A 24901-nucleotide genomic window follows, 5' to 3' on the forward strand; every position below is an offset into this window, starting at 1 on the left:
CTCTGAACTTCCTGAGCTGTCGGAGATGGAAAAGTCTTTGCTGGGCTTTTCCATAGATGTGGTCTGCGTTTGTCCTCCATTTGAGGTTGTTGCTGATGTGGATTCCAAGGAGTTTGAATGTGTCAGTGATGGAGATGGATTGACCTTTAATGAGCACAGGAATTTTGGGGGGTGGCTGGCGTCTTGGGTCGATGATGAGTTCTTTTGTTTTTGATGAATTGAGTAAGAGATCATGGTCTGTGCACCAGGTCACTGCTTGGTTGACCTGTGCACGGTATTCAGTTTCTTGGTTGTTGGTGATGAATCCAATGATGGTTGAGTCGTCCGCGTACTTGTACAGGTTGACGGAGCTGTGGTGGGATGTGAGCTGGTTTGTGTAAAGGGAGAATAGCCAGGGTGAGAGAACACAGCCTTGGGGTGTGCCTGTACTGAGGAACAGAGGGGAGGTTTAAAGGCCACTCCTGTGACCTGTGTACAGGTTCCAGGCTAACGCTAAAAAAGAGCTGAACTGCTCTAATATTACCTCTTAAATAAAACATTAAGCCGGCTTCCTGACGTGCACACCTGGAGAAATATAAAAAAAATACAAGGTATTAAAACTGGATGGGGGAAAACGTTTGGATAGTTTGAAATTGTGAGGGTGTTTTACAGCTTAATATACAGAGAAGTTACTTCAATTTGCAGGTCTAAAATAGATATTCACTAATAAATCCATTAAGGAGTCTGTGCAATCAATCATCTGAGTGCAATGTTACTCTGAAATGGGCTGCCACATGGAACTGTTGAGTGAATTGCAATGCTTCATGTGTTGTGAAGATTGGTATGCATAGGGTGTTGAAAGGAAACACATTTTGATAGACACCAATGAAAGAAAGATGGTGAGAGAAGATATCTTGTTTCTTGGATCTTGGTTGTAAAATGTATTTAATTCTGCATTATTTTGTTAATTAAAAAGGTCAAATTATACCACAATTTGTTTATCTGTAGTAGTAGTTTAAAGGTTAATTTAGTATATTAGAAAAGGATTAATTTATTTGCATTAATGATATGAAACTGCAGACTGTTCAATTATTTATTACACAACAATACAAAAAAACACTTGCAAAATACCCGTTATTTGATTTAAAAACGTCAAAATTAATATATTTTTTTTAATCCACCTTTTTCTTAACCTAATTTCGTAGAATAACACTACATTAATTTGCTATTACATAGAATTGCTAGTCGTGTATGTAACAGTAATAGCCCATTCAGATTAGGAGCTTCCTATTGCCATTTATATTCCACCTTAGCCTCCTTCCTTTCACTACCTGAATAGTCTTTCATCTCCTTTCCCACATATACTGATTTAATTTTTCCTTAAACACATCTGCACTATGCACTTACAACACCACCTTTGGAGCAAGTTCCACATTTTACCCATTCTCTGATCAAATAGGTTTTATTGATCTGATATCAATGATCTTTTGTTTCAGTGCTTCCCACATTACCTTTGGTTAGGTGTCTCTCCCAGACTTGTCTTATCCAGAAGAAAATAGCAAGAGATTATGCATTCTCTACTACTATTTATAATCTGGCAGTTCAGGTATTATCTCCATGAAATATATTATTTAACCTCTCTAGTGCCTTTGTTCTTTTCATACAATGGCAACCAGAATGATATTACATTTACCAACGTTTGATTCAAGATTGGCATAAGTTATCTTATTTTAAAATGTACCTTTCTTGATATGAACATTTAATTTGCTTTTAGATGGTCTAAGCATTAATAATTCTTTATTCTTGCACTTAGATCCATTACTCTTCTCATCATTTTTATTCTTATATTTGAATAACACATGATTTCCTATTTATTCTTACCAATATATCATTATCCACATTGAAATAGATATGACAATTAGATGCACAACTCAAATGCTGGATATCTGAAGTAAAAACAGAAAGATTTGGAATGATCTGCAAGTCTGCTGCATCAGTGAGAATATTTTATAATTAAATCCTATTATTTGTTAAAGCCTTATTCAGTATTGAAAATGACATTCCAGTTTGGTGCCATTTTCAAATTTGAAAACATTTTTTGATTCCAAAGTCTAAGTTTATGAATACCATATGTGAGCAGCAGTAATTTGTCATGTGAGATATATTTGACTTCTGCCACTTTGAATCTATCTGCTAGCATATATGTGTTGCTTAATGTTGGGCTGACAATGAGCTCTCCATTGTGAGACTGGTCTGCTGGTTCATTTTTCTCGGATCTTATCCATTAGTTTACAATTTTAACCTATTGATTCATTTAGTTTACTTTCCTTTGGAACAAAAGCAAAACACTCATGAGTTACTCCATTTATCACAGTTGCATAAATTATGGGCAGTCGTAAATAAACAATTTTTAAAATGAGTAAGGTTAAAACAAGATGGATAGTCCCAGACTGTAAAAAGCAACCATTCATCACTAAGCAAAATATAAGAAATAAAAAACAGGAAATGTTGGAAATAATAGGGACGTCGGCAGATGGTAGGATAAGTGCAGTACATTCATATCTTGTATTTATTTGCACACTTTTCAGCAGAGGCTTTTGAAGCTGACTTCATGTTGAAAAATTGGCTGATATCCCCAATCTCCCCTTAAGCCAGGATGAAAAGCCTTATCACAGCATCTGTGACTAAATACAGACTGAGAGTTGAAATAACCCTGCATGTGTAATAGCCAAAGCTTGATACAAGTTTAAAATATTTTCTCTACTAATAATTCTGAATCTCTAATAATAAACTATGGTGTGTTTGCTTTGGTTCTCTCCATATCAAGAGGTGCTTTTAATAACTGAACCATTTATTAAATATGCCAACGTTAATTAATATTAAGCCATTCCATGTTCAAAATACAAATTTGATAAATCCATCATCTCCCTAAATTGAGCAGGATAGTAAAATAATAATAATTTGAATAAACTTTGGGTCATGTATTTAATTGCTTTAAGGATGAATGCACACCAAACTAATTGTTGGAATTGCATTCAACCAGCCATGTGGATGGTATTCCATCATGTTCTCGGTTTGTGCTTTGTAGATGATGAAAGGGCTTTAGAAATTCAGAAGGTAAGTCATGAGACACAGGAAACCCAGCCACCCAGAATTATGCAGCAGCAGTTCAAAATATCTGTGAGAGGGAAGGTGGCTGATGTGTGGAGATACCTGACAAGGACTGTTACACCATGTGATCTATTGCCCTGGTGGCAGATATCCATCTCCCCCTATAGCACTCAAACTATCACTTGATCTGGCTGCTCTGCATTGCAAGCTGAGGCTCAAGGAGTCAGATAGCAGAATGAGTCCATTGTGTAAATAGGGTTTGTTTCCATTTCCTTATTGGAAATGATGGGTCCAATTTCTGCACAAAGCCCCATTTAAGACTGGATAAGGTGACCTCCTTGCACTTTTGAATTGTGTCCAATCTTTCTGTCAGGAATAACAAAGCCTCAAGCTTTTCAATGACAATTCCCTAAAGCCTATTTTGTAATTAGCCCAATGAAACACTGATTTGAGTCTTGTGCATCAGGACTCATGGGTGACCTTTCTCTTTGGCACCTGTATCCCTCTGCCTCTATGTCTTGGCAACATCTGACTCATGGCCAATGACTCACTGCACAGTGTTTCTTGCTCTGTAATTCTTTATTCATACTGTCTGGCTAACTCCATGACACCTTAGGTTCCAACTGTGCCATTAACTTCCATGGATGTCACCTTTCTGATTTTTGCCTCCATCCTCTCCATGAAAAATGCACATATTCCTCCTTTCCAGATCCTATACCCTGACCACCATACGGAAACTTTATGCCATTTCCTCCCATACTTACTAAAGGCCTTCAATATTAAATGTTTGTCCTTCCACAGAAGCTGACTGACTCGTTGAGTTTTTTCATCATTTTCGATTTTATTTCAGATTTCTAGCATGTGCAGATTTTTGTTTTTGATTTCTACCTTCTTCTATCTTCCAGCATTTTCCAGTTTTGAGACTTAGTTTCCCTTACAGTACAAGTGCCTGCATGTCAGCACCAGACACAATGGACTTTTTCTTTGAAAGTGCAGTCTGATTTAAATGGATTTATTTGACTTGTGCTGTCTTAGAATAATGTTGGCCCCTTCCTCGGGCTTTCAGCCATTTAATAATGCTGCAAACATTGGCGAGGAGAAAAGCTTGAGCAGACATGCTCAAAAGCTTGAGCAAGTGCTATTTCCATTGCAGTTAATGGATGTGTTAGTTATTGCCAAATATGGTGTTTAGAGTCTTTACATTAAAAAAGGATTCTAGGATCAAATTAAAGATTTACTTCCAACTCCCCAGGCTCAATGCAATTTAAAAGAACTAAAGCTCACCAGACCATTGAATTCCTTTACAAGGTATCACACTGGGCAATAATAGGCTCGATAAAATGCCATTAGCTCGCTGAGGAATGTATAGGATAGATAGCAATTTCCTCCGTTACTGTAACCTCATGCTGAGAATGGAGCTTGATGATTTACTTCAGCATTGCAGGACACTTCTTGTGTTTATTTTCCTTTGAGCTGGAAAGTTCTAATGATTTAAGAGTTTTAACATGAAAAAGGACTTCAAAAACAGATGAATGTGTGGAAATAATTTGATCTCTAGAATGATTTCTACTGTGTTAATGGCCTTTCTCTGCCTCAGAGGGCGGTGGAGGCAAGTGCTCTGAATGCTTTCAAAAGAGAGCTAGATAGGGCTCTTAAAAATAGCGGAGTCAGGGGATATGGGGAGAAGGAAGGAACGGGGTACTGATTGGGGATGATCAGCCATGATCACATTGAATGGCGGTGCTGGCTCGAAGGGCCGAATGGCCTACTCCTGCACCTATTGTCTATTGTCTATTGCCTTGATATGGCCATGAACGGTGAACTTGTTCAATATGTTGTAGCAAAACACTCAATGTTTCACATAACTATTTTACTCCATGTCAGACCCAGAGTAGCCTCCAGGAAGAGGGGCAATGAAATATAACTAGTCATTATACAAGAATGGTTGTATTTTTCCCACAACAAGGCAATATGGCTGCAATGGCATCTCCAGGCTATGTTCATCCACCAGATAAATTCATTGTAAACTTTGCATTGTTAATAATTGTTAGCTTCAAATCCACATCCCAACCCTGCTGACAAACAGTTTCCCTGATCATGGCCCTCACCTGGGTCACAACGACAGTAGCCTGGATCACCTCAGCGCAGAGGGGAGAACAAAGAGGGAAGAGACAAAGACTTTAAGACATCACAGTGAGGAGGTGCCTGGTGAACTCACTGTGGTGGATGTTAATTTGTGTTTATTGTATGTTTTGTTATATATTATTATATGTATGACTGCAGGCAACACAATTTCGTTCAGACCGAAAGGTCTGAATGACAATAAAGGAATCCAATCCAATCCAATGCCACCTCTCCCAGTTATGTCCTGAGGAGAAAAGGCCTTTGTGAGAATTAGAATAATGGAGCACAAATGGAATGGGCCTCCTGTGGAATGGTATTTTATGACAAAAGATTTTCTAGAAACGGTATTACCAATAGCCTTGAGCCTCATCCATTAAATAAAAAAAAACAATATCTTGAACCGACATGGAAAAATATTGTTTACAATGAAAATACTCAGGTCTCCGTTAGTATGATATGAGCAAAATCTATCTGCTCACAATATGTGGACCTCACTCACTCAGAAAGGAATATTAATATCTATTTCTAACTGTCCCTCTGAACTGAGTGCTTCCTGGACATATCAGAGGGTGATTTAGTATCAATCATTTTAGATTTGTAATTGGATAAAGTCCTGACCAGATGAGATCAGTAGATGTTATAATTGGTGAACCAGATAGAATCAAACAACATTTTTGATGTACCTAATTATTTGAATTCTAAATCTCGGCTTCAGTGGTAGGATTCAAATCTAGATCTATGAATCAAACCTTAAATTTGTCCATTAAGCTATTGTATTCTTAAACATTTTGTAATTACAGTAGAAGTTCTTTCTTTTTGCACATCAGTAAAATCACAAACTATAAGATTTTAGGAAATACTTCAATGATTTAATGGTGGAAAGGCACAATAGAGTTTTGAAGGCATCTGTTTGCAAAAGTAGATCTCTGATAATCTTTGCCACATTATTTTGTGCTAGGTTTGTGCTTTCCATTGATGGATAAGTACATGCATTGATCGTGATTCCAATTGAATGGCAAATCCCTAAAGATCATCACTAGATCTACAACAATTGTTTCAAATTTTCAATGACTAATAACATTAACGCCACTCCTCAATGTAATTTTTGTGAAATTGAGAGAAATGCAACCCTAAGTCTAGTCGTTATCATTCTCAAAACCACTACAGATTCTTGTATTTTTTATATAGCAAACAGTACTGGATTAGGGAGGGTATCTTATTCTGGTAGCTATGAAGCTGCTCATACTTTATACATTACTTGTTAAACCAGGTCAAGGAACATCCACTAATATGTGTCCTGTAAGTAAATCAGTTCCAATTAAATAGTGCACATAGATATAGACAGATGGTCATCAAAATTAAAACATTTCACCAGGGAGCTAATGGGAGAGAATGAGTATAAATAATACAAACAGAGCAAGAGCATCTGCCAAGAGACTGAACTAATTAAACGTGATAAATATTTCATAAACTGAATGAATTCTGGAAATGCAGATGCATTTTAACAGACAAGGAGTTTAAAGGACTGAAGCAAGAGATACTACCACCTTGGAATGAGAGGCATTTTAATGTGTATTTTGAACCTTGTGTGCTTTGGAAATGTTTTGCTTTATCTGTGTATCCATTATTGCAGCTGTGATGTGCTCAACACTGGAAACATGAAATAAATGTTGTGTCACATATACCTGCATCTGACAGGAAGCTATGCTGTTCCACAGCAGTGATAATTTCCCCACTAGTATCTGTGGTTTTACTCAAAGTAGTCATTTTCTTTCAAGGTATTGAGTATAGGTTGCCCATGGTGCTAGTGTGGGGAAAGATGTGGATATTCTTTTCGTCAGAAATACTGGTGAGTGAGCAGACATCACACTTGGACAGTAAACGGATTATTGTCTTTAGATTTTGTTTGAATTTATTTCCAGTATCACTATATATGAGTTTCAAATTGAAATTCATTCAGGATTCTGGGAGCCTCTGTATTTTTAGGGTGAGAAATGGAGAACAACACTGCCCAAAACATAATATCCAAACCCGAACTGATCCTCCCCTAATCCATTTACACCAGAAAATAGTAGGGAGTCTACTGTACCGGTGTTATGTTACAAACCTTCTGCCCACCAGGTGCTTTCAGGATAGGAAGCATGCATGGAAATGATCGGCCCTGTTGCTAGAGATCACAATTCACAGCCAAGTTGGAATCCAGCCTCTTCATGGAGGCATTACTCAAAGTGATTTCAAACACATCCCCAAAGGGACAATAAGTGAGATTTAGCCCAGTGAACGGTTTCTGACTTTAATGAAAAGCATTGCTTTCTGAGGTTGTGAGTGCAAAGAAGATATGTCCCAATTGCCATGAGGGAGTGCTCTTACAGCAATATGTTTTGTTACTGGAATTGCCAGCAACATGGGTCAAGTGAGCACTGATAATGCAATCACTTTTATACCAACGTGTCTTTATTCACTGTGCTGCATCACCAGACTGTCCACTTTCTGAGATCATCGTTGAAAGAAGTTCAGCCATAAAATCCCAAAGTAATTACACCAGGCCAATTTCAAACCATCCATTCAGGAGCACCCTACATATCCATCCTTGCAGCATCTAATTTCTATTATTTAAGAAGGCCTGCAAAGAAGAACTAAGGATCAATGAACCTAACATCTGTGGTAGATTAATTATTGGAGGATATTCTGAGGGATACGATATACAGCCTTTTAAATGTCTTGTGAATTTGACTGAGATTTTTGATGAAGTAATGAAGTCGGCAACTGTGGCAGGACTTGAATGACATCACCTTCTAAGCATCACTCCCTGACGAGCTCGATGCATTTTACACGCATTGATAGGGAGAACATTGATGTGCCTTCCCGAGTCCCCATTCACCATGATGGTATTTCAGTCACAGTTACAGTGGCTGACGTCAGAAGATGCTTCAGTGGGGTGAACCCTCGGTAAGCACCTGGTCCTGATGGAATACCCGGTCGTGTTCTAAAATCCTGTGTGGACCAACTGGCTGGAGTTTTTACACACATTTTCAACATCTCACTTATGAGGTCTGAGGTTCCCACCTGCTTTAAAAGGGCATCAATAATAACAGTGCCCAAGAAGAGTAAGGTGACGTGCCTCAATGACTATCGACCAGCAGTACTAACGCCGGTGGTGATGAAGTGCTTTGAGAGGTTGATCATGGTGCAAATCAACTCCAACATCGACAAGAACTTCGACCCACTGCAGTTCGCTTACCACCACAACAGATCAACGGTGGATGCGATCTCATTGGCTCTCATCTCCGCTCTGGACCACTTGGACATCAAAAACCCATATGTCAGGCTGTTATTCATTGATTACAGCTCAGCATTTAATACCATCATCCCCTCCAATCTGGTTACCAAGCTCTCAGAACTGGGTCTCTGTGCATCCCTCTGCAATTGGATCCTCAACTACCTCATCCACAGACCACACACAGACCACACAGACCACCTCTTCCCCCACCAATTCAATTTAGATGATATTTTAGATAAATACAAATGATATGTAGAATCAGGAGATAACCTCCAAGAAACATAATACTCGTGTTTCTCCAGATTTTCATGGAAACTCAAAGGTTTAGAACAGGGCTGTGCCTCATCAATTATCTGTGCCATGCCTCCAGTACTCAGATATTCCTCTTTCATATCACCAATAGCAACAAGAAGATGTATCAATGATATGATCTGACCAAAGCACTGATCATTGATTATAAATTGCTCAGATTTATGTTCATCCATTTTGATTCTGCTTTGCTTAGTGTTGTGTTTACAGTCTTTATGTCTCTTTTGGTTAGGCACAAACTATTTTTCTCCCAATTAGAAGCACATGATAGCATGCACTGGGTCCTGTGATCAAGATGAGTATAAAATGTCAGACAATTCTCCATGCACAAATCCTTTGTTACAAAATGAGATATCTAGTTTAGGATCATAGCATCATAAACAAATGCTGCAAGGAAGCAGGCCCTTTGGCCCATTGAGTCTGTGTTGATCATCATACACCCATCCATATTAATCCCATTTTATCCTCTCTCTTTTTCTTTCCACGTCCGTCTCAATGAAAAGGCCCTGTCCCACGTTCCCGAGTTACTCATGAACTCTCCCGAGTTTTCTCCTTGATTCGAACTCGGAGAATGTCGGGGAATGTCTGTAGCGAGTCCGTTAGAGTCCATTGATGTTTCATAGCGGCTCGTAATGCCAGCTGTAGGAAGTCGGGGCATGAGGTAAGTCGAGACGTTTTTTCAACATGTTGAAAAATGTCCACAAGTAAAAACAAAGCTCAGAGTACCTATAAATGGTAATTACCGTAATTATCCGAGTTCGAATCTCGGGAGAGTTTGTGAGTAACTCGGGAAAGTGGGAGAGGGCCTTTATTGTGTCAATTGTAGCCTTTGGTCAGAAAATTTACTAAAGTGTCGTCATGCTAATTGCAACTTAAAATATATAAATTTCAAACATGTTTTTTTTTCAATTGAACATGCTTTATATGAAATCGTTACTGAAACATTGGTAGCTTACATGATTGGTGTGTATCCCTTTCAAAAATGCAATATATGATCAAGTACACATTCTTGCAAATGTGTCACTGTGGAACTGGGAAGAACCAGCCTAATGCCCCTGTCCCACTTAGGAAACCTGAACGGAAACCTCTAGAGACTTTGCGCCCCACCCAAGGTTTCCGTGCGGTTCCCGGAGGTTGCAGGTGGTTTCCGGAGGTTGCAGGTAGTGGAAGCAGGTAGGGAGACTGACAAAAACCTCCGGGAACCGCACGGAAACCTTGGGTGGGGCGCAAGGCCTCCAGAGGTTTCCGTTCAGGTTTCCTAAGTGGGACAGGGGCATAAGGGGCCTGTCCCACTTCGGTAAAAGATGTCTGCCACAAAATTTTCAGCATGTTGAAAATTTTTCGACGACAGTGACGACAATTCTTGCTGTCGTAGGTGAATTCCATTCAAATTAGTCACAAAATCATATACAAAGGACAAGTTTTATGAGAACCTTACATTCATCATCATCAGTATCCCCAGCAAGGAAGATCTTGTTCCCCAGGGCGACTTCAACGCCAGAGTGGGCGCAGACCATGATTCGTGGTATTCAACTCTTGGGCAGTTTGGTGTGGGAAAAATGAATGACTGCTTGAGCTGTGCATTTCCCATGACCTGTGCATCGTCAACTCGTACTTCCAGACAAAGCCCCAGCACAAGGTTTCGTGGAGACACCCATGCTCAAAGCATTGGCATCAACTGGATCTGATCCTAGTCAGACGTGCCGTCATCAAGAACCTTCTCCACACATGCTCCTACCACAGTGCGGACTGCGACACAGACCACTCCTTGGTGTGTTGCAAGATCAGCCTGCAACCAAAGAGGTTTTACCATACCAAGAAGCAGGGGAACCCCCGCATTGATGTCAGTAAGATGCCCCATCCAGACAGGGACGGGGCAGGATACAGAGGCACCGCCTGCCATCACCATCGACAACTACGAACTCGATGCCGTCGAACAGTTCACGTACCTCAGCTCCACCATCACCGACAACCTCTCCTTGGACACAGGGATTGATAAGAGGATCGGGAAGGCAGCTACAACTCCCGCTCACCTCATAACTCCAGTGTGGACCAACCCAAAGCTGACAGTGAAGACAAAGAGACCAGTCTACGGTGCCTGTGTCAACAGTATCCTGCTGTACAGCAGTGAGTCATGGTCTACATATGCCAGACATGAGACAAAACTCAACACCTTCCACCTTAGAAGTATCTGCCGTATCCAGAGTGTCCAACGCCGAGATCCTGTCACGCGCTGGCCTTCCCAGTATGTACACTCTACTCGGGCAGCGCAGATTGCGGTGGCTGGGCCATGTCCACCGCATGGAGGATGGCCGTAATCCAAAAGACATCCTCTATGGAGAGCCGACATCTGGGAGGAGAACCATCGGCCGCCCCCAGCTATGTTACAAGGATGTCTGCAAGAGAGATATGAAGGCGCTCGACATCAATGTGGAGTCCAGGGAGAGCCTTGCAGCTGACCGCACAAGGTGGAGAGGCACCCTGAACCAATATCGCGAAACGGGGGAAGAGAAACTGTTGAAAGCAGTGGGAGACAAGCGGGCACACAGAAAGGAGAGCAGCAACTTCAACAAACCAGAGACCACACACACATGCCAACTTTGCCACAGAGACTGTCACTCCAGCATTGGTCCCTTCAGCCACAAGCGACGCTGCTCTAGCTGAGGTTTGGAGCAAGCGGCCAACATCTAGGATGCATCACCCATGGTCAGTCATGACCTAGGGGGCCCTATGAAGTCCCTGGCAGTCGCCTAAAGAGTTGTCCAAGGGCCTGCCCCAAGGCGAGTTTTTCAACCACTAAGTTGACTGACATATCAGGGTCGCCAAAAGATTTTGAACATTTCAAAATCCAGCGGCGACAAAAAAAATGTTCGGACACTTGAGGAAACACCGTGCGTCAAGATGACATCCGCCACGTCACCGCTGCGTCATGCCGCATCATGCCACAACTTTTTCGGTGACCTGATCTGTCAATCAATGATGCTGGCAGTCGCTAAAAACATCGGCAAATGGGACGGGCCCATATCTATGGACAGTAGAAATGCTTTTTATTTTTCCAAAAGTACTGGTCAAGCTACCAGCTACTCTGTGGTCTCTTAGTGAGTGAATGAGAGAAATGCACTGAGATCTATTGCCAAAATGCTGGTTGGTAAAACCTCAAGTTTAAGCAGAATAGCAAATGCTACACTTGATCCCTGGAGTTTAAGTGTATGCCATGTTGAAGGATCATGAACTGTGTGCTTCAATATAAAGAAGTGAATACTGATGCCCAAGCGATTGGAGTCACTAGCATGTAGCCTATCCAAAAATACTGAGATTGTGGGAGGAAAGCTTTGCACTCTATATTCAGAAGGCTATGGCATATAGACTTGACCCAACAACAGTAAATATGTCATTGTCTCTCATTGACTCTCACTAAAATAATATACCTTACAATAAAGCTCTTAAATAAGACCATAAAGAATGCTTAAGGTGTATTACAAGCAAATTGCAACTGGTTCAGAACATTGTGAAGTCTTTACACACAACACGATGAGGGAAGAATATATTTAGACTGTTTTTAATACAGCTGAATCAGTTAACAAATGATTCAGATTGATTTATACAGCATGGAAAACTGCACTTTGCCCATGTCTGCCAAGATGTCTACCATGAACCTGGTTGCCTACATTTAGCCCTTACCCTTATAAACTTTTCCATTCATGCACTTGTCCAAATATCTTTTGAAACTTTGTATTTGTATCTGCTTCGTTTACCAACTCTTCTAGCAGCTCATACCATGTACACATTAACTTTAGATCCCAGTTAAATATTTCACCACTCACCTCAACCCAACGACCTCTAGTTTTAGATTCCCTTATCCTGGTGAAATATAATGTAGCCATCTACCCTATCTCCGAACCAATGATTTCATGAACCTCTATAAGGTCACCCTCAACTTCCTTTGCTCAAATAAAAAGCACACCAGCTTTTCCAATCTCTCTATTTCTCAAGCCCGCCAGTTCAAGCAATATTCCCATGAATCTTTCTAGCATTCTCTCACATTCCTCCTATGATGTGGTGGTCAGAACTTTGCACAATATTCCAGGTTTGACTTAACCAATGATTTGTACAATTGTTACGCGACATCTCAAACCCTGTACACAATGCTTCAGCCAATAAAGAAAAACACGTCATATATATTTTAAGCATTTTATTTATCTTTATTCTTTGGAGCATAGAAGGTTAAGGGGGGACTTGATAGAGGTCTTTAAAATGATGAGAGGGATAGACAGAGTTGACGTGGATAAGCTTTTCCCACTGAGAGTAGGGAAGATTCAAACAAGAGGACATGACTTGAGAATTAAGGAACAGAAGTTTAGGGGTAACATGAGGGGGAACTTCTTTACTCAGAGAGTGGTGGCTGTGTGGAATGAGCTTCCAGTGAAGGTGGTGGAGGCAGGTTCGATTTTATCATTTAAAAATGAATTGGATAGTTATATGGACGGGAAAGGAATGGAGGGTTATGGTCTGAGCGCAGGTATATGGGACTAGGGGAGAATACGTGTTCGGCACGGACTAGAAGGGTCGAGATGGCCTGTAATTGTTATATGTTATATGTGCTGTAATTGTTATATGTTATATGGTTATATGGTTATTTCTATCTGTGTTTCCACTTTCAGAGGATGATGCATTTGTTCTCCAAGGTCTAGCTGTTCAATAACACTCCACAAGGCCCTGCCATCAACTTGACATTTGCATTTGTCAGAGTTAAATTCATAAGCCATTATCCCAGTTGTCATAGGCAACTTCCTTTGCTGCCCACAAATGTTGGTTTCATCGTCAAACCTACGAATCGTGCCACCTACATTCTCTTTCAAATCATTAACATTCATGATGAGCAATAAAGAACCTACTACTGATCTCTGCTAAACAGCATTGGTTACTGATCTGCAATGTGAAAATCAACCCTCTACTAACATCGACTGGCTCTGCCAACCAAGCCAACTTTGGATCTAATTAGTTTCTCACCCTGGATCCCATGCATTCTAAACTTCTGGACTGTGGGAAATGTTGAATTGATGTAGAAAGTCCATTGCTTTAAGATTGCTGCCTTAGTTGGTTCTGCATTATTCTCATGCACAAGTATGGTACCGGTGCATTCACAATCTTGTTTAAAGCAACATCAAAGACACGCAGAAGGCCATTGAGAAAGCAAAAAATACTTTCAGTCTTAACCAGAGGATCAACCAGTTCAACTGATTCACGTATAGTAAACAACATGCATTTGATGGGTATATGTGGTTTCTATCACATTTCCTAGAACAATGTACTGAATAAATGTCTGAGTGTGTTTTAACCCAGTTATTAACCGGTCTTTCACCAACCTGGAATCACACAAGCAGGGGGTTCACAGCCTGACAGGATGGCATGTGAAGTAGAAAACTTGACTTGCAATGCATTTAGACGTCTGCCCCCATAATTAACTCTCATTATGTATGATATTAACATCTGAATTGGCCTACTGATTAAAAAATTATTCCCATTGTATGATACTATTTGACAGGTATCTGGTGGAATTACTAGAATGTGTCTGCCTGGAGTCGTGTAGATATCATACTTTCCTGTGTTTCAGGAATACAACAAGATTGGTAGGTGATCTTTTGTTTCAAGGTCTTTTTGGGCCCTGTAGAATTTTAATAGCTGCACAGATAGTTTATTTCATCTTTATTTCTCAGCAGTGGCATTTCACAGCGTGCATGTCAGATTGATCATCTAAAGATAGTTCTGACGTTAATACTTTGTTAACACTTGAAGTTCGCATTCAGTTCTTCTTCTGCTTATTAGGAAATTGGTTTATCTTCTCAGTGAAATTTGGGGGCTGATGATTTATAATAGTAAGATTAAACAAGAACTTACTAGTTTGAAGTTTGAGCTTTATTTTATGAGGAGTTACGATGAGGGATTACGTGAAGACCCCACCAGCACGCATGCGCGACATACTTCAAATCAGCGGTGTGGAATCACAGTAAAAGTAATTGAAATAAACATAGTAAGATAAGAAGAACTAGGATACCAGTTGACCTTTATAATAGAGGGTGGGAGCGGATGGCACATAATCCCTCAACGTAACTCCTCATAAAATAAAGATCAAACTTAAAACTGGTAAGTTCTCGTTTAATCTTACTATTTTACTTCGGAGTCACGTGAGTGACTATGTGAAGATTTTAAAGATCTATGATTTCAAGCCGTGGAACAATCCATGCTTCACTCACTGCCGAAGTCATCCAAGGGAGGAAGTATGTTATCGTAATTAAACATGAATCAATTTTAAAAAACAATAATGATTTATTTTTTAAACAAAGAAAATAATGCTCCCCGGGCTAAAGTATATATTTGCAGAACTTAAAATTATTTCTGCAAACAATGCAGGTTTGGCAATCAGCTTATTATAAAATATTTGCAAAGGCCATTCCTTAGACCATCCCGCTGTTGCCAGAATATGGTCCATTGGTACCTCCATATTTCTGGCTGCCAATGTTGCTGCTGCCCTGGTAGAGTGAGATTTTAAAATGTCAGTATCCACTCCAGCAGCCCCAAGAACCTGTCTGAGCCATCTTGAGATGGTCTGTACTGACACCCGACCATGAGGTTGTTTGAAGCTAACCCATACTGTAATTTTGCTTCCTCTTAAGGTTTTTGTTGTCCTAAGATAAAGCAGCAGGTGTGTCATGACATACTAAACGGGGGTCAAGTGGGTATGCCCAGAATTCAAAACTTAGTCCCGAAGTTCCTGGTCTACTCTGTTTGACCAGCTTCAAGATTCCGAATGTTATCTTGTCCGTCGATGTTACCATATTGTCCAGTCTCAAATTTGTATAGGGACTGGACCCTTTGAGCTGAGACCAAGACCATCAGCATGACTGTTTTTAGTGTGAGCTGTTCCAGGGACAGGGACATAGCTGGTGACCAACCCCTTAGTAATGTCAGGACAACACTGACGTCCCAGATCTGGGTGTACCTTGGTCTGGGGGATTGGTGTTATAGATACCCCTCATCAGTTTGGCAACCAGAAGGTGAGATCCCATGGACTGCTGTCCTGGTGCCTGCCATAAATACGCTAACAGAGCACTCCTAGCACTGTTAATTGTGCTGTACCTCAGTCCTTCATCGAAGTGAAGGCTGGATAGGAACTCCAGGACGTTGGTAAATGTAGCTGATCTGTATGCTACCCCAGTCCTGGAGCAGTACGCTTCCCACTTCCGAATGCTGGAGAGGTACTGCTTCTTAGTTGATTCTCGGTAGGCCGCCGTGATCATGTCCATGGTCCTGTCCGATAAGCCCAGATCCAATAAAAAGGCCGTTTCAAATTCTGCAAGCCAACAGATTTATCCTGTCATGGCACGGATGACTTTTGCCTGTAACAGGATGGATCAATAGATCTGGTCGTTTGGAAATGGTCATGAGTGGTTCAGAGACCATGTTGAGAACCACAGGGAACCGTGGCTGTGTAGGCCAGTTGGGTACTACCAAAATACCTGAAGCTGAGTCCATTTTTATTTTGCGTAAGACCCGACTGATGAGGCAGAAGGGGGGAAAGGCATAGCAAAACAATTTTCCCCAATTCAGCGAGAAAGCATCCATCACTGCTGCCTCAGGGTCTGGTTCCCAAGTGACATATGTTGGTAACTGGTGATTCAGTCTGGATGCAAAGAGGTCGATATCAGGTGTACCATACCGCTTTGTTATATCAGCAAACACTTTGTGGTTCAACATCCATTCGGTCGTCATTAAATTTTCGTGACCTGGTGTCTGCCACTGTATTGAGCTTACCTGGTAGGTAAGTTGCTGACAGCCAAATATGTCTGTCGACACACCATTGCCAGATTGTGTTGACCAGATCGTCACACGATATCGATTTTATTCCACCCATATGGTTAATATAGGCCACCACTGTGGTATTGTCAATTTGTAGGCGAACATGCAAATGGTGCGTAGCTGAACAGTAAGCTTTTAGCCCATACAACGCATCCAACATTTCTAAATAATTTATACCCAGTGTCTGGAGTAGTGTTGATTCTTGTATGTTCCATCTGCCACCGATACTAGATATAATGTTAGTTGCTCCACAGCACTGAGCACTGGCATCCGTTTGTAATGTGAATGTGAATGCTGGGTTTCTGATAATGATGGGGCTGGAGCTATGCCAAATATTTTCTTTCCACCATTGTAATTCTGAAATTGCTTTGGCTGGTAATTGCATAGGTCGATCAAAATGAACTACGCTTGCACCTTTGCCCTTTGTAAGTTTTGGTAATGCAAAGGTCCAAGTTGAGTAGCTGGAAATGCTGCTACTAATTTCCCAATCACTTTTGCCACCTGTCGAATAGGTGGTTGATTAGTAACAATCAATTTGTTGCAGGCTTCCACTAATTCTGCTGCTTTGTCCTTTGGCAATGTTACAGACATGTGGACAGAGTTAATTGTGAATCCCAGATAGTCCATAGTTGTGCAAGGTGTCAACTTAGATTTATCTGGATGTTTGACAAACCCCAGTGTTTCAAACAGATGTTTGGTAGCTAATACCGCTGATTTAGCTTATGCCAGGGTTTTCCCCACAATCAAAATATCATCAAGATATGCCATGACAATATGTTTTTGTTTTCTTAGTATTGCCAAGGCTGGTTTTAATATCTTGGTAAACAGTCTTGGGGTTGATGTTAACTCATTAGGCAACACTATATACTGCCATAGTTGCCCCATCCAGTTAAACTTTAGGTATCTACGATGATCCTTATGAATGGGTACCGAATTGTATGCATCTTTTAAATCAATGCATGCCATGAAGTATCCTTTGGAAACTAATTGTTTGGCAGTAACTAATGTTTCCATTTTGAAATGTATACACCTAACAAAAGTATTCAGTGTAATTAAGTCAATGATGATGCGACATCCACCATCTTTCTTGGTTTTTGTAAAAATATTCTATACAAATTCCAGAGAGTCATGTTCTGTTTTCTCTATGACTCATTTTGCATGTAACCTCACCAGTTCTGCATGTCCCTCGTATGTTTCCCTTTGTGAGAGTGTAAACTCCCTGTGAGGTACATGTTGTACTGGTGGCATACTTTTTTTGATGAAATAAATTTTGTATCCCTGAATACTTTGTAGTATATTTTTATCAAGTGTAATAGTCCTCCATGCTTCCAAAAACAAGTGTAACCTTCCCCCTATTAGTACAGGCTTACTACACCTTTTATGTTCTGGAAGGAAGCTGACCCACCTACCTCCATGGTTACCGGTAGTGTGTTCATTTTTTTGGCCTCTGTTTCTTCACTGGTCGAGGCGCCGGAGTGTGGGGTTGGCGCATCTTCCACGAGGGCCGCTCGGGGCCCTGGCCTAAAAAAGACCTCCGGGGATGATGTGCGGCCCCCATGCTTTCACCAGCACCCTGGTGTTGACACCTGCTGGTGGATGCATAGGGGTGCTGCCGCCTGGGGTGTGTGGTTTTACTCATTCCTGGACCTGCCCTCATAAGCCCAATGGCTTTCGACTCTTTGTCCAGATCTTTGACTTGCTTCGACAAGTCTTTCCCAGTATTTGTGGCTGTGCAGTTGCAGTTTTGCACAACCCTGCGAATTTGGGATTGAGGGCAGGTCTGATGGCGTCCTTCCGTAGGTTATCTCATACTGTGCGTTACACAGTAGAGCCAATGTGTCCTGCTGGTTATCGGTCATTTCAACCCCATCAACCAGATGAGTATATGACATTATTGCTGACATCAGGAGTTTTAAGACTTTTTGGAGCTTCACCTTGTGGGTCCTTATGCCCAGCCCAATGTACCCCCAGATTTGGCTGTTAACGGCCGGTACATTTAGAGAGATGCAGTTCTCCGGAGGTGTATACTTGTCCATAGTCTCATGGACTACCTGTTCCTGCAGCGGGTAGAAGGACAGGTAGTCTATACTGGCCACCAGTTTCGACTGCAACGGCTGTCCCGCTCGTGGTGATACCGCAAACCTGTTGACCTCTCCCAGGTCCTGCACCCCCAGCACACTGCTGGTATCTTCAGCCATGAGCCCCTCTTCCAGGCCAGCCCAGCCCTGGCCCCCAATGCTCCCCTCTGTCGAGGGAGATGCGATGGACAGCGCCGAATACGGTGCTGTTGTGGGTGTGCGAGCACTCCCATGGCGAGCTTGCTCCACCTCCCGGAGCAATTCTCGCTGGAGCATCTGCTCCATCAACCGCTCCATGCGGGATAAACGGTCACCTTTGCCGCTCTCGGGCAGTGCGTCCTCCTGACCGGACTCGTCCGACTCTATCGGACGGACGGACTTCTGCTTCACCTTGCCTCCAACCCGCTGCGGTGGTTCGGGCTGAGCAGCTTGCGGAGTTGGGCTTGGCTGAGCAGTGATTGAGTCGGTGACTGTGGACCGCAGTGAGTGCGGTCCAGGTGCTGCTGGTTGCCCCCCATTGCTGGAACCCTCCTGGTCCACCACAGTCATACGGGGCGCGACCTTCTTTAGTTTTCTTCCCTTGTCCATGTTCGCTGAAACACTGAACACAGCAAGGGTTCAAAATAAACAACCTTAGAATAAGCTTAACTTACCTGTAGGTCCCGTTTTAAACTCTGCCGCGGGAGAGCTCTTCCCCCGCCCGTCGCTGTTGCACTCCGTGAGACGCTATGTAGCGCATGCGGACTAGCGGGGTCTTCATGTAGTCACTCACGTGACTCCGAAGTAAAATTTATGCATGAGAGCTGACCAGGACAGCTTGATATAATTACAATGCCTTTACCTTGTCACAGTAATAATCACCTGTTATTTTTTTCATATTTTGAAGGATCTTTCACCCAGATAATTTCTACAAATTAAATTATCCTCGTAAAATCCTGCACTCACTTAGGTTCTTTCTTCAATGGCAGACTGCCCATAACAATATCGTCCACAGTTATAAAAACAATTTCTGTGAATATGACAGTGACATTTTTCTCTTTCCCACCTTTATCACACAACTGGCCTGGTGTCCACCATGAGGGAATGCGCCCGGAGGAAATAGGTCCCGAGCAATGGTTGGGAGACGTCGGCAATGGTGAACTGCCACGAGAAATGGGAGGAGCCGAACACGATGAGAACCATGCGCACTCCATATGTGCGGATGGGGCTGACATTCGCCGCGGTGAGGATGGGCCCCCGCTTACCGGAACGAATGTCGGCCAGCGAAGGGGGCAGGACGCTGAGGTCCGCTCCAGTATCAATGAGGAAGCGGGTCCCGGAGCGCCGATCACAGGCGAAAAGGCGGTGAATTTGGCCGGCCACCGTGGGGACTATTGGCAGCCGGCCCAGGCGTTTCCCGGGAACGTGCACGGCTGGCGGCATTGTCGTGCTGCAGCACCCCAGCGCTGATGGAAATAGCACCAGCTCCTTGTGTTGGTGTTACTTGGAGCTTGCCTGCCCCTGCTGGTGGTGCCTGCAGCTTGCTGGCACTGGACTGCAGGTGCAGTACCCCTCACTGCCGCTGGGGGTAATCGAGCGGGCCGTCGGGCTGGAGCTGTCACTCTTTCCACAGTTCCCCCGCCCCACCAGAGGAAATCGGGAGCTGCTGGGGTGACGTCATCGGTGTGCCTGCCGACGGCCAGCGCGTTGACGTCATCAGGGCGCGTCGGCCTCAGCGCGTTCCTGTCTCTGCCGACGGCCAGGGCGCTGATGTTATCAGGGGGCGCCATCCACATGGCGTCGGCGCGCCTCCCGAGGGCCCTGAGGTCGGCAAACGAGACGTCTGTGAGCTGCAGACGAATGTAGGCCGGCAGCAGATGCAGGTAAGTGTACTCGAACAACAGGCACGGCGTGTGCCCGTCTAATAACGCCACCATTTCCTTTAGGAGGGTAGATGGCCGCCGGTCGCCCAGGCCCCCCATATGCAGGATCCTACCAGCACGCACCATCCTGCTTAGGCCATAAACCTGGAGCATGAGCTCCTTGTGGCCAAGATACTTATCATTGTCCGGGTGGGCTGCGAGGAAGTCCATGACCTCTTTAACCGTGTCCTGGTCGAGGGCTCCCACCAGGTAATAGAAGCGGGTGGCATCGACCGTGATGCCCCGCAGGTTGTACTGGGCCTCCGCCTGCTGGAACCAGATGAGCGGCCGTGTGGTCCAGAAGTTGGGCAGTTTCCCCGAGACTGTGTCCAGAGACAGGGCCGGGCCGGCCTGTGAGGAGGTAGGGCTTTCTCTTCTCTCCATCATGACGCCAATGGAGCGTCGGGGTCACCAATGTAGTGCGTGGGTCTCAAAAGGAAGCACGAAGTCCAGTGTTTTGAGAGGCACCTTTAATTATGTTCCTCCTGGTTGTAGGGAAGACCAAACGAGAGGAAGATGGCACCCAAACCCCTGCCTTTAAAGCCTCCGGCTAAGGGCCGCCTCTGGACTGAACCATTCCTGTGCCGAGGGGTTCGACACTATGATGGCACGACCCTTAGGAGCCGCCACAAAACTGTATTATCAGAGCCGATATGAAAGCATGTGCCCTCAAATCACAGTCCGCATTGATAGCTATTCTCACATTATTACTTGGCAGCTTTAAATTGATCCTGACATTTTAATTTGGAACAAACCGCATTATACAATAAAAAGAAGATCGGAAAAATTGAGTACTTACCCATTTTCTAACTATTGGTATTGACTTTCTTTCACTTTGTTAAATACATCTTAGGTTGAAATGCACTTCCAGCACAGTAACCAATATCGATTCTATTTTGGCAACAAACTGAAAACATCCTCTCTCTTCTTGAAATCATACAAAGAATTGTCTCAAAAAACATGAGGGATACGAGTCATTTTGGCTGCAATAAACTATTGCAGCCAGCTGCAGCCTTTAAAAGAATGGAATAAAGTGCATTTTGCTTTGCTGCATAATATCATTTGAACAATATTCCTTGGATTCATTGTGTGCGAAGCACTGACTGCAGCTAATAAGAGTAGACAAAGCAGCAGAGGCTTGGCTCAATGGCATGTGGAATGAGAGAAGTATATGGCATTCAGCTTCATAGGACATACTGTCAAACAACAGCAAATTATGAGACATTTAACCTTAAAAAACTGCATATAAATGCTGGGATATTAATTTACAAAACTGATTCATAAAGATTTGTGTTGTGCTTACATAATTGGGCATACATCTTGCTTTCTTCCATGAGTTGCTGTCATGAACATTGGTGCTGCTACATTTTTTTTACGAGTAAATTTACAGTACTTTAACTAAAGGGACTAGAATGAAATATGTGGGAAGGAACTGCAGATGCTGGTTTACACTAAAAGATACAAACTGCTGGAGTAATCAGTGGAACAAGCTGCTTTTCTGGAGAGATGGAATTGGTGACTTTTTCGGTCGAGACCCTTCTTCAAAGAATCAGGGGAGAGGGAGTCTGGAAAGGGTAAATTCTAAAAACGACAGATCAAAACAGATCCACCACCGCACTCTCCTCCTCCAATTCACCCAGTTTTATTTCTGAACCCCCATCTTGTTCCACTTGCCCATCAACTATCTGGTGAAGCAGGAGTCAACCCAAAATGTTAACTAATGCCCCTGTCCCACTTAGGAAACCTGAACGGAAACCTCTGGAGACTTTGCACCCCACCCAAGGTTTCCGTGCGGTTCCCGGAGGTTTTTTGTCAGTCTCCCTACCTGCTTCCACTACCTGCAACCTCCGGCAACCACCTGCAACCTCTGGGAACTGCATGGAAACCTTGGGTGGGGCGCAAATTCTCCAGAGGTTTCCGTTCAGGTTTCCTAAGTGGGACAGGGGCATAAAACATCGCTGAAGTGGGACAGCAACTCTACCGCTGTGCCACCGTGCCGCCCCTAACACTGAATGAGGAAGTGATAAAGGGCAAGGCAGCCAGCCAGCCTCTGTCGTCTGCTGACGAAGTTTCATTCAGTGAATGCAATGGAATCCAATACAGAGAGTGCCATGTAGCAAGCAGCCAACATGAAGACATCCGGACCCACGGGGACCGCTGTACTTCTGTTCCCAGCGAATGCTGCATAACGTAACAGCAGAATTATCCTCCTTTTAAAACCCAGCACTCTGCCAGTCACATGGCCTAATACCTCCCGATAAGAGCGGAACACAACATTTGAGAACGCGTTGGGAGGCACAGTCTTGCAGCGGGTAGAGTTGCTGCCTCACAGTGCCAGAGACCCCAGGTTCAATCCTGACTACGGGTGCTGCCTGTACGTTCTGTACAGTATGTCTTTGGATGTACATACTGTACGTCCAGAACAAGGGGTCACAGTTTAAGGATAAGGGTGAAAATCTTTTAGGACCGAGATGAGAAAAATATTTTTCACACAGAGAGTGGTGAATCTGTGGAATTCTCTGCCACAGAAGGTAGTCGAGGCCAGTTCATTGGCTATATTTAAGAGGGAGTTAGATGTGGCTCTTGTGGCTAAAGGGATCAGGGGTATGGAGAGAAGGCAGGTGGAGTTGGATACTGAGTTGGATGATCAGCCATGATCATATTGAATGGCGGTGCAGGCTCGAAGGGCCGAATGGCCTACTCCTGCACCTATTTTCTATGTTTCTATGGTGCTCCGGTTTCCTCCCACACTTCAAAGACGTGCAGGTTTGTAGTTTAATTGACTTCGGTAAAATCAAAATTGTCCCTAGTGTGTGTAGAATTGTGTTAATGTGTGGGGATCGCTGGTCGGTGCGGAATCGATGGGCTGAAGAGCCTGTTTCTGCCCAGTATCTCTAAACTAAACTAAACTAATCTAAACTGCCCTTTATCTACAAACTAAACAAAATGAAAGAAAAGTCTCAACCCTAAACGGCACCCATTCCTTCTCTCCAGGGATGTTGCCTGTCCCGCTTAGTTACTCCAGCATTTTGTGTTTAGCTTCGGTTTAAACCAGCATCTGCAGTTCCTTCCTACACAAAACTAAACTTAATCTTCCCTGCACCCTTGTGTAAGTCAGAAGTGGAGGTAGGGGGTGGGGATGGGGGTAACTGTGTATCGTGAAGTACTTACTGACACAGACATCACCAGGATTCAGTCTGCTCCCCCCTGATGATGAAATGTATCCGAGATTGCAGACACAGGTATAACTGCCCACCGTGTTATTGCAGCTGGCATTGGGGCCACATGGGTTCAATCGACACTCGTTAACATCTGAAAGAGAGAGTTGAAACCGATATTTTCAATATTCAATACTGTGAAGAAGGGTCTCGACCCGAATCGTTACCCATTCCTTCTTAACAGAGATGCTGCCTGTCCCGCTGAGTTACTCCAGCATTTTGTGCCTGTCTTCGATACCAACATACATTGTTCCCCGCATATTGAATGTTGCGGACTCTCAATAAACGATTCAATGAACAAAGAAATCTGTTTCAAATCTGTTTCATACAGCGCGGAAACAGGCCCTTCGGCCCGCCAAGTCCGCACTGACCAGTGATCCCCGCACATTAGCACTATCCCACACACACGAGGGACAATTTACATTTACACCATGCCAGTTAACCGACAGCACTTCAACTCCCCCTCCTATTCCCCATCCGACCTCTCTGTCCTGGGTCTCCTCCATGGCCACAGCGAGCAACACCGGAAATTGGAGGAACAGCACCTCATATTCTGCTTGGGGAGTCTGCATCCTGGGGGCATGAACATTGAATTCTCCCAATTTTGTTAGCCCTTGCTGCCTCCTCCCATCCCCCAGCCTTCGGGCTCCTCCTCCTCCTTTTTCCTTTCTTCTCCCCGCCACCCCCCATCAGTCTGAAGAAGGGTGTCAGCCCAAAACGTTGCCTATTTCCTTCGCTCCATAGATGCTGCTGCACCCGCTGAGTTTCTCCAGCATTTTTGTCTACTTTCAGTTAACCTACAAACCTGGAGTGTGGGAGGAATTCGGAGCTCCCGGAGAAAACCCACACGGTCACGGGGAGAACATGCAAACTCCGTACAGACAGCTCCCAAGGTCAGGTTTGAACTGGGGTCTCTGGCGCTGTGAGGGAGCAACTCTACCGCTGCACCACCGTGCTGCCCTAATTGTCTTGTCTTAATTTTTGACCAATTTCTCTCCCCTAGTCAATGATGGGAGGGGGCTATGGAGTTCAAACAAATGCATC

At 43.4% G+C, this 24901-nt stretch overlaps 1 protein-coding gene across 1 annotated transcript in view; it reads right to left on the reverse strand.

Moving 5' to 3' along the window:
- Positions 1–302: 302 nt before the first annotated feature.
- The window catches only part of LOC129696074 (adhesion G protein-coupled receptor E1-like), a 38505-nt gene continuing 13906 nt past the window's right edge, over positions 303–24901 (reverse strand). Inside the window, exons 8-10 of the mRNA XM_055633481.1 lie at positions 23811–23951; positions 524–564; positions 303–428 (exon numbers count right to left, since the gene is read on the reverse strand). Coding sequence (XP_055489456.1) covers positions 539–564; positions 23811–23951 — 167 coding nt within the window. The 3' untranslated portion in view covers positions 303–428; positions 524–538. The remainder of the gene's footprint in view (positions 429–523; positions 565–23810; positions 23952–24901) is intronic.

Source organism: Leucoraja erinacea, chromosome 4 (genome assembly GCF_028641065.1).
Source record: "Leucoraja erinacea ecotype New England chromosome 4, Leri_hhj_1, whole genome shotgun sequence".
Lineage (NCBI taxonomy): Eukaryota > Metazoa > Chordata > Chondrichthyes > Rajiformes > Rajidae > Leucoraja > Leucoraja erinaceus.